The sequence below is a fragment of the Mus pahari genome, chromosome 19, assembly GCF_900095145.1.
Source record: "Mus pahari chromosome 19, PAHARI_EIJ_v1.1, whole genome shotgun sequence".
Taxonomy (NCBI): Eukaryota; Metazoa; Chordata; class Mammalia; order Rodentia; family Muridae; genus Mus; species Mus pahari.
This window is the reverse complement of record NC_034608.1, coordinates 13,942,493-13,953,666: the sequence shown is the minus strand read 5'-3', so window position 1 is coordinate 13,953,666 and position 11,174 is coordinate 13,942,493. Positions and strand designations below refer to the sequence as shown.

Sequence of the window (11,174 nt, the reverse complement as noted above, 5' to 3'; positions counted from 1 at the left end):
TCTGTTTTTTTCCTATGAAACTCTACTTTTTAATGATAATAAATACACAGAATTGATACAGACAGCCAAAAACCATTGTTCACTGTCTGCTCAGAGCAGGAGTGAGTGTCAAGACCTCGTAAATTAGAACCCAGGACATTTTTATTCATGCCTGGGACAGACAAGCAGGGCCAGAGCTTCCCGGTGCTCACCACTCTGTGTGGACTCCAGGGTTTCCTCCTGTGCATTGCAAGAGCCTCAACAGACAGAGCAGTCTGGCATCTTAGGTCCTCTGACCTACCGGAGGGAGTCAGAAGACAAAGTCTAACCCATGTGCATTTCTCTCCTACATGTGTGTCCTGCACAAAGTGGTCAAACCCCATCATGGNGATAAAAGTGCAGACAGAAGGAAGCGTGTCACGCCAGCAGTGACACTCCTCTGGGTAGGAGCCCCACTGCACTGAACAATCACAGAGAATCACTTACTGTTCGCCGGAAGGTAAATGTGTGCTAATTCAATTTTCCAATATCTATTCACAGTTTGTAGGGTGTAGAATCCGGTGTCTTTCCAGGTGACATTCTGGAGCAGGAGGGATCCATTGCTGTACACTATCTCTCTACCACTGTGGGCAGGGCCCATTTCACTTGAATTCTTGGCTGTTCTGTGTCGGGCAATCTCAACCTTATTAAACGCAGCCAACCCTTTGTACCAGAAAAGTGATTGAAGATCCTCTGGAAGATTGTGAACAAGGAGAAGAACGCTTGCTCCTTCAGTAACGGTGGCCGGCACTGATTCAATATTGAGGTGTGCAGGTGGAGAAGGANGCCCACAGATGAAAAGAGAGGCTAGAAGGAAAGAGAGATCCATCAATATTGGACTTTTATACTTGACTAAGATGGCACCCTGTGTCCTGGGCAGCTGTGTCCATAGCTCAGCTGAGGTGTGTGGGTGAGGGTCTCACTGCTCTACTTGGTGGTGGTCACCACATTACCCCCCTGTGCTCTGTGTCCCTCGGTTGTCATTTCTTCTTTATGATGCTCTATTCTCTGGTGTCTACACAGCCCTGCTTCATTCCCCTCAGATCCCTGCTCACACTCAGCGCAGTTGTATGTTGGAGTGATGTCTCCCGACCTTCACACTCTGACTCTTTTGTCTATTGTCCTTTAGTGATTACACCCAATACCTGATTCACCTTCTAGCTTTAGTCACTGCCCTGTCTTCCAGTCCACTAGGGCTAGAGAACTGTAAGAACCAATAGTGTGCTCATGTTTTTCTTAGAGAAAGTTTGCATAAAACACATTAGATATCTGTGGGGAACCAATAAATAATTGAATGAATGAATGATGTCTCTGGACCATGCATGCTCATGGCCACATTCATATGTTTGGGGAAACAGTGTTCAATGCTATCATTAACTTTGAATTTTTTTTACACTTTGTGTATGTCTGTCTGTCTGCCTGTTGGTCTCTCTGTGTCTGTGTCTGTGTCTGTGTGTGTCTGTGTATCTGTGTGTGTGTGTGTGTGTGTGTGTGTGTGTGCGTGCACACACTTGTAAGCTCTGGAATTTCTGTAAGGGAATATCTCAGTGTGTTTTGGTGAGTGCAGGACACAGTCCCTAGGTGGAGTTCAGGAAACAAATTGTATTCACTGGTTCTCATGCTGTCAGACAATGAAGTAAACACTGATATTCACTGAGCCATGTCACTGACCAACAGGAGCTTGGTTTCCTATTTGTGACATCACAACTGGGAACATCAGTTTTGAGAACACTGTGCTCATGCTGATTAACTGTGGGTGATCTGACCTACTGTGACTTCTCTCCTACAAAGCCTGAGACTCCTCTCAGACCGTTGAGTTCCTGAGGAGACCCAGAGAACAGCTGAGTCCTCTTCTCTCACACTCTGTAAAGTGTGGGCTCCTCACCCAGGATAAGGAGGCCCTGACAGGTAATACAAACTTTACAGAGAGTACACAGGGGGCCTCCCTGGACTATGGCCTGATGTGTCCTCTGTCTGTTGTAAATCTAGTCCAGCCCACCTTCCCAGTTCCTCCTATAGCCTCACCATCCCCCAAGACTGAAGCATCTTACAGATGCCCAAAGACTGTGGGGAGCTCTGTGTTCTATGCACTCTACACTCTCAGGACTACCCACCTACCCTCTCCTCTTGGCTCTTTCTCTTTCAATCCTCAAGTACACAGTGGGAAACAACCTTCTGAGCATCTCTGGACCCTGAGACACTACCAGCTCAAATAGATGTGGCCCTCTGTTGAGTTCTCATCCTGGGTCAGTCAGCAACAAAGAGGAAACCTCTGAAATCCTTTGTGACAGAAACCCAACTGGGAACTGAGTCTGTACTGTGTTCTCAGTGCTCTGGAATGAGTGGATTTGCTCTCAGAAAGAAGGTGACAGAAATATCTATGAGCGAAAGGGACGAACTGTATGATGACTGGGGAAGGGGACAGATCTATTCCACTACAGGCAACAGTCATGATTCTGAAAGAGAAGACAGGCACAGGAGCAGATGTGTCAGGAACCGACAGCATGAGTGAGTGGGAGGAGGTGACCTGGGTACTATAAGGACTACTGTGGAATCCATCATGCGATGCAGGGTTTCAAGATGGTGCTCACACATCCTCTGCCTGCTGAGCTGTGTCAGCCCACGTGCTCCTGGCCTTTCTGAGATGCCTTGAACCTCGGTGTAAGTGATTCCCAAAGGACACCTTTTCATTCCCAGAGAAAAAACGTATCTGGAATGTGAACATGGTCCACAGGCAGGATAGCAGACACAGGCAGCAGCTAAGAGGTCTGAGGAGACTATGACAGTGACCTCCTGGTCTACAGGGAGAGATAAAAGCCAGGATACAAGGTGAAGTCCTGATTCAAGTATATAGGTTTATTAGTATTCCTTGAGTGTCACCAGTCTATGCCTGATCTTCACTGTGGGAACTGCAGCTCATGTCTGGAGAACTGTCCACAACAGTATAGCATGTTGTATTTGCTTAAAGGAGAGAATGCACTGGCCTCAAAGGAAAAGAACTTGTCAGTAGGATCTGTGTCTTCTCTCCCTCCCTGATGAGAAAACTTTTGAGAAATCTCTTAAGCCCATCAGGACAATGGGTTAATGGCCTGGGAATCTGCCCTGCTGTGGTCTCCCTCTGGGTCACTAGGGTGACTAGGAGACACATCCTAATCCTGGATCTCATGGCAGTACATGGCTTGGTTCCACATGGAGCAAGACACTGACTACAACAAGCACTCTTCTCTGCAGACGGAAAGTCAAGATCCAACCCTAGCACAAAGCTGCTCAGGGCCCACAGGAGGTGAGGCTAGAACAGAGGTGTGGAGCCAGGGGTTTCTGGTACTCAGTGCTGTAAGGTGCCCATGGCTTCCACAGGCCCTTCTTTCCTCCCTCAAGGACTTTCTCAAGGATGGTTTCCTATGAAGGACCCCAAGAGTCTAGACAGAGGCTGATGTCCTTTGCTGACTTGCCCACCCTGCATCCAGGTTTCTCCAAGGTGAAATCCAGTGAGGGATTCTGCACAATTAACATTGTTTTCCACCATGTGTGTCCTGCACTAAATGCTCAAGCCCCAACGTGGAGACAAAATGCAGATGGAAACGAGACACATGCCAGGCCTGACACTTCTGTGTGCCTAGTGGAAGGACCCAAGCCAGCACCCAGAGTTCTCAAAGAATTACTTACAGTACACCTGAAGGAACANGGATGTATTTGATACCAGTTTTCCATTTTTACTTATAGTTTGAAGAGTATAATATCCTGTGTCCTCCCGGGTGACATTTTGGATCCACAGGGACCCGTTGCTGTACAATGTCTCTCTACCGCTGTGCTCAGGTCCTGTCACACTTGTGCTATAGTCCAGTGAATACAATGCAATTCCAAGGCTCTTGTCTGTCAGCCCTCTGTACCAGACAAAGACTCGAAGATTCTCTGGCAGATTGTCAACTTGTAGAAGAACATTTTCTCCTTCAACCACATCGGGTGGTAAGGATTCGATGGTGACATGGGCAGTGGTGGGCAGGAGCCAGCAGGTTAAGAGGGAGGCTAGAAGGGAAGAGAGAGAAGCCACTGATCCTGAGCAGGTGTGAGCATCCCTCAGCTTAGGCCTGTGGGTAGGGAGCCCTTAATGGAGGTGAGCATCATGACTTCCATGCTCTCAGAGACTCAGAGGGTGTCATTTCCTTTCTGGGGAATCCTCTACTCAGGTGTCCCCATATCACTCTTCATATAAAGAGTGCCTGGTGTGAGGAGAAGTGGCCTGATGACCTCCTCCTCCACACAGTTCTCACTTTCTGAATTGTTTTCTGTTCTATTTATGGTTCCATTAAACCAGTGACTTTGGCCTCTGGATAATCTGACTTCCAGTCCTCTAGACAAGGACTTTGTCAGGACAATGATTGGCATTATCTTTTTAGAATGTTCAGTTCCTGAAAAAAATCTCAGAAAATAATGGGAATGAAACAGAAGGAGGAAAAAAAAAACAAAGAAAGCAGGAAGGAAGGAAGGAAGGAAGGAAGGAAGGAAGGAAGGAAGGGAGGGAGGGAGGGAGGGAGGGAGGGAGGGATGAAGGAGGAGGGAAGGAAAGAGGAAGGGAGGGAGAAAGGGATGAAGGAAAGAAGGAAGGAAGGATATCTCCATGAATTTATCTACATAATCCCAGGTTTCGAGCAAATGGCAATCATTATGTTCAAGTGTGATTTACATTTCTGTATTAGATGCACAAGTTTGGGAAGGCTCATGTCTCACTTTTCACATTGTGGGTGCATAACACACACCTGTGTGGAGGNCAGAGCAGAGCCTGCAGGATCCTGTATCTCCATCTACCCTGGGAGAGCTGAGGAATGAATTCAGAATGGCATTTCTCCATACACTGAGCCATCTTTGGAGAGTCACCCAGTCAGGTGGGGAACATCGGCCTTCAGACCATGGCAGCCAAAGTGACGGATTTTAAACAGGGACAGCTAAGGCTTATTCTCCCCTGATCAGCTCCTGTCTGCTCAGAGTTTCCAGCTGCTGAGACTCTGTCCCTCGCTGCACCTTATCCACCATGACTACAAACAGAAATCCAAGTCTTCTCTAGACATCTCCTCTTCAGANGACTGGGCTTCTGAGCTTCCCTTCCCACACGCAATCAGATAGCTGGAACACTTACCTGTGAGCAGGACCCTCTGCCAGGGGGTACCCACATTGCTGAAAAGTTCAGAGGACACCTCCATATCTCTTCTCACTGTACTGTCCTTTCTCTGAGGAGACCTTCAGCTCCTGCAAGGCACCAGGCCTCTGCTGTCCTTCCTCCTTCTGAGCTGAGTGTTCTCTCAGGCAGGAGCACTTCCCAGCATCCTATGGGCTGTGTCTGGTGGGGTCTGTGTCCACGGCACTGCTCAGTCACGTCNACTCTCAGTGCTGCCCCGCATCTTTCTCACATTTTCTCTCTTTATGTTTCTTCTCCAACAAGACCTTGAGCAACAAGGCTGATAAGAATCGACATGCCCTCCGAGAACAAGGACTCATCCAGGGGCTGACATCTGCTGACTCCTGGACATGAGTCTATCAGCATCAAAGAGAGAACCTCTATCTTTCCTATGTTTCCCTGTGACACACAGACCTGGCTGAGCACCCAGGCTTCCCTGTGTCCTCAGTGCTCTGGGAAGGTAGGATTCCCAGCAGGAAGGNGACACAGATGTCTGTGAGGTTTGGAAGGGAGCAGCTGTGTGATGACTGGGAATGAAGTTAAACCTTTTATCACTAATGTCACCAGTCAAGTTCCTGACCCAAGACAGAGGCCCAGGAGCAGCTGTGTGAGGAATTTCATGTTCTTGGTGTTCAGGAAGAGGTGACCTGTGTGTCCTGGAAAGGACTGTGGGCTCCTCTCCTATGGAGTGTTTCCAGGCAACCTTCCAGCATTATGGGTTGGTTGTTGTTGTGTGTTGGGTGAGCCCAACTGCTCACTAGTCCTCCTGGGACATCTATGCCCCTTGTCTGCGTGATCCTGCAGCAAGGTCCTGTGTTCCCCTTAGGAGATGCCAGGAGGAAGGGAAATTTCAGGATCCCCAGAGAAAGGGGTTTCCATACAGACAGGAAACAGAGCAGGGTCTAGGGAGGGAGATCCAGGTTAGTAGNGACAGGAATGGAAANCAGTCTCCTAGGCAAGGTCTCCTAGATCAAGGAAACAATGGTCCTAATATTGAGTGTGCAACATGATATCGCCCCCTGTAATTTTCTGGGAGAACTGCAATCTCATGCCTAGGGCTACAACAGGGGGGTTCGACACCACAAATATGACCTGCCCTGATCCCTTCTGCACAGGTGGGATGCAGGGGCCATAATCTTGCTCAGTGGGCTCTGTAGAACTCCTTTTCCTTCTAGTGTAGGGTGGGTCTAGGCAGGCTTCCAGATTCTCCCTGNCAAGTCACAGACTAAAGTTGGATAAAGTGTTCATCCAGAGGATGAGACCCCTTGGGAGGAGCCCTGTGCCCACCAAATGACAGTGGAAAGATGTCATGGTTCATTTCTCCTCAGACTCAAGCAAGAGGACAGTAATGGAAAGAGGTGCACCTGTACTCACTGGTCCATGTCTGGTGTCTCAATCCCTTCTCCTGGTCCCCTGGATAGTGAGGGGTCTTCTACTGAGGACAGGGAACAGAGCAGTGATTCAAATGGAAGTGCCAACTGCTCTTCCCTGNACACTGCTCCAGGTCTCTTTCTCCTACTGTGATAAAAACACTGTGAACAGAAGCAGTTCAGGAGAGCAGANCATGCATTTCCTGTCCAGGGCTGGGACATACTGTAGCCCTGAAGGAAGCCAAGGCAGAAAACATGCTGCTTGCTGCCTCATTTGCGGCTCATTCTCTGACTCATGCTTAGCTAGCTCTCTTATACAACCAAGGTCCATCTACCTAGGGATGGTGCTGCCCACAGTGGCCTGGGCCTCCTGCATCAGTTAAGACAATCACTCTCAGACATGTCCACAGCCAGAGCTGATAAGGAAATTATTCAGTGTAGACTTTTCCCCCAGGTGATTTCTGGCTGAGTCTAGGTGATAGTTAAAACTAACAAGGACACTGTATTAATTCGTCAAGTCCTCCTTCTCCAAAGGGAGACATCACAGGAAGTTCCACATCTCCAAGTGAGTGTCTCCCCCCCCCTTGTTCTCTCTCTGTAGACATCACATGTGCTGGAGTCCACAGCCAGACACTCAGAGCCAGGACCACTCAAGGGAATCTACATTTGGTTGGTTGGTTTCACTTTTGGAAATTCACATAATTTGAGCTCAGGGATGCCCTGGTGAACACCACTGACATTCTGAATAGTAAGTAAAGGGCGTCTTAAAAGCATCAATAGCATCCTGACTCGGGACAGGCCTCCCAGGCACAATCATCCCCCTGCCTCTTCTCTCTCCACTGGACTCAGAGCAGAAGCTAATCACCAGCTGAAACAAAAAAGAAATGGGAGAATTTGGGGTAAAATTCATGAGCATGGTTCCAGGTTCTGAGTGATTGATTCTTCAGGTTAATGGGGATCATGAAAGCAAATGGAGGGGACAGGAAGACATGAGCATGTGACACAAAAAAAATCCACATGATATTAAGTTCACCATTCCCCCTGGAAATATCCTCTTATCTGAGGGAATATTTCTTTCTCTATCTCTCTCCCTCTCTCTCTCTCCAACACCAATTAAGGGTCATCCAAGAGAAATCAGATATGCAGGAAGAAATGGAAGAGACAGAGCTAGACCTCATGAGACAATTGGGAACTGTTTGTGCTATGGGCTTGCCCTGGAAAGTGATGTCTGTATCTATTCATAAATGCAAGGTTTCATCCCAAAGTTCAATACTGACATTTGAATAACCCATTTAACAAGACTTGTAAATTTCTTTCCCTATGGTCCTATTGAGGCCAATGGTCATGTTCTATACAAGGGTAATATAGGCTCTATTAGTAGTAGTAGTGTGGCTAGGAATAAAGAGCATTGAAAGGAAGACAGGGGCTTCACACTGATAATCCAAGGCTAATGTGCAAGAGGGTGGGAGGCTGCATGGCAGGAGAGGTTGAAGTTTGACACTGGATTGTAATGAATGTCTGAGGGGAATATCAGCAGGACATCTGAGCCATTGGTCAGCAGAGGTAAGGTTAATCCTGGTCTGTAAAAGGATATAGTATGTGTGCTATGATATCAGATAAACAAGTCCCAGTCAGACGTTGGGTGCAGCTTTGTAAAAGAGTACTCATGTGGCATACATGAGCCCTGTTTCCTCCTCAGCATACACAGAGAAGAACACTAAATGTGGGTATATGTTCATTAAGTCAGAGTCCAAGATGTTCCCTGTAATCCACTACCATGAGCCTTTCTAGGCAAGAGAAGTCCCTCCAACCCATTCTAGCTCAATTCTTGGCCTGGCTGAATATGCTTGGCCTAGGCCAGGATGTCCTGGTCTTCATAAGGTACCAAGGGTCTGTGTCATGAACCCAGAACCAATCAAGTGCACTGGCTTTGTCCTTCTGTATTTAGACAGCTGTAACAAGAATGCGATTGAAGTTATTTACACACCTAATGATTAATATGATTAACACTGTTATCCCCACAGTTAATGTTAAGGATGAATGGGTCATTGTAGATAACACTCAGTGGGTCCCAGGTTTAATATTCCTAGGGTCCTGTGTCAACTGGGACAGGAATAAGTGGGAGTCCTGCTATCCTTACCTTTACCCTGCTGACTGCTGAGAGGCTGTGACCATTTCCCCTTCACAGGTAGATTTATTCTGAGTCTCAGGTTCATGCTTTAAGGCTACCATACTCACCTTCCGTAGGGTTAGAATTGTCACCTCTAATGGGGTCATTGGGTAGCAGTGCTGTGCAGACAAGGCCCCTGTGGGGCCTCTGATGCTTACAAAGGTCTCCTTCATTCACTGTTGGTCTCTGTACACTCCACCCCTAATCCATATCCTTGGAGAATCAAGCAGAAGGACCTGAGCAATCAGACATGGTGGGTCTCCTGTGCTGTGTGGGAGAAACCATCTTTGTCATATGGGAGCTGAGCTACAGAGCTGGATGGTACAGACCTAGGACCAGGAGTCATAGCCCCACGGTCTCTACTAGACCTCAGTGATTCACTGTCTCCCTTGTACCATGAATCTGTGTCCCTCCAGTTCCACTGATCTCCACTGCTGAGCCAGGGCCAGCACCCTCAAAGACTTTGTTTTCCCAGGCCGCCATAAAGATCAGACATAAGAAGATGCACACTGAACTTCCCTTAGAAACATCCATGTCCTGTACTGACTGATTGCGATCAGAAATATCACTCCAGACCAATATGCTGGAATGGAATTCAGTTCACTACCCAAGCTAGACCATCATGACATGGGCCAACCTTCCCAGGGGTTCCATAGTGACAAACATAAGGCACAGAACTACAAAAGACAAAGGATGAGCCTCAGAAGAATGGAGGGTATTAGAGTCAGGCACAGGCTTGAGAGAAAACCACCTTCTTCCTTCACCTTTCATGCCCCGTTCTCCACAGGTGAAGACCATGCAGGTATCATTCCTAATACAGAGGTGGTTGTTTGCTTTGATATTTTTGTGTACTGTTATATTAGCAACATGCATATGTGTGCTGCACAGCATTCCTGGTACAAACAGAGAAGATAGAGGTCATTGGGTCCTCTGAAAGTGGAGTGAAAGGTGGTTATGAGTGGCCATGGGGGTGCTAGGATCTGAACTTAGCATTTCTGTAAGAACTTCCACTTCTCTTAACCATGGAGCCATCTCTCTAGAAATCCAGGATCAGTGATTTCAGAAGCAGATCTGACTGGCAAAAGGTAGAGAGCAAGCACATGCTGGAACTATGGCTCTAAGGACTCCTGTTTTGGGCATATCCTGGATAAGGATTAGGGATGCAAACTCTTTCCATATGAGAGCATTGTTACTAATACCCAGGACCTAAGGCCAACGCTTGCAAGGATGATTTCTCTAAAGAGCACAATCAGGTGAGATGAGAGGGAGATGGTAAAGTTGCTTGAAATCAATGACTCACTCATTGGCCAAGAGAGTCATGTGGTACATGAAGGATCTAATGGGACAGGGAAGCAAAACCCTGTCCATTGTGTTCTGGGAGGAGTGACGGGTGGACAGCAGAGGTCACATGATTGCCTGTCTAGCACATGGGCTCAGGAGTCACAGAATGCTTCAGAAATTCTTTGAAGACAAGTGGCTTACTTCTGGAATCACATCTGAATATCCATTTGTTTTCAAGTCTTGGACAAGATGTCCCCTTAATCATTTGATGACCAAGATTAACATCAGCTCCTCCCTGATTCACAGACACCTGAGAAGGCCTCCAGGATGAGGATACTGGATACATGGCTGGAGACAGAGCACTGGTGCTTCACATCTGTCACCTGAGGCCTATGTGAGGTTCATGTGGACACTTTGTTCCCTGTGTCTCAGTTTTCCAACAACAGCACACGTGGGGATCAAATGTTGCAGTGTCTACAACATAGCATTAAATATGAAAAACAACCTACTCTGGGTCACAGTGGATGTCCAGATTAGCAGCATCTCTTACTGTTTGCCTGAAGGAGAGGATTCCTTAGACTTACTCCTCAGGACATGAATCATCAAGTCACCTGTGTCCTCTGTCCCTCTCATGGGGACACTGACCTTCCTGTAAAGTCTCATGAGCCATCAGAACAGTTGGCTGATGGCCTAAGCATCTGTACAGCTGTGCTCTCCATGCTGAGATGCAGAAGGAGATGCCCAGTGACCTATCCTACCTGTGGCTCTCATACCAGTGCATTGTCTGGTTCCCTGAGCTGAGACACTCAGAGTGCTAACAAATTATTCTGCTCTGTTGCTCTGACATCTTAGATCCCAAGTCTGCATGCGCTACCTCAAGGCAAGTAGAGTCAGTTCCCTGGGACACTCATACAAAACCAAGACTTCCTGGTTGTCCCTCTTCTAGTAAGATTCCACTGTTTCTGCAGCCAGATTCTCAGACCCAAGGAACTTTCTCAGGAAGCATTTATGTTGAGATCCACACAATCTGGGCAAATCCTGATTCTATGGCAGAGGTACACACAGAGACATGTAAACACACACAGACTCTTTCTGTCTTTCTCTGTATTCAATCTCTCTCTCTCTCTCTCTCTCTCTCTCTCTCTCTCTCTCTCTCTCTCTC

At 47.5% G+C, this 11,174-nt stretch overlaps 2 protein-coding genes across 2 annotated transcripts in view; one reads left to right on the top strand and one right to left on the bottom strand.

Moving 5' to 3' along the window:
• Positions 1–11,174, top strand: part of LOC110336994 (pregnancy-specific glycoprotein 22-like) — a 485,734-nt gene that overhangs the window by 379,958 nt on the left and 94,602 nt on the right. The gene's annotated exons all lie outside the window — the stretch shown is intronic.
• Positions 458–5,216, bottom strand: LOC110336996 (pregnancy-specific glycoprotein 22-like). The gene is made up of 3 exons (XM_021219742.1): positions 5,153–5,216; positions 3,685–4,044; positions 458–825 (listed from the first exon to the last, which is right to left on the bottom strand). Exons 1-3 carry the CDS (start codon positions 5,214–5,216, stop codon positions 458–460), a joined length of 792 nt encoding a protein of 263 aa, XP_021075401.1.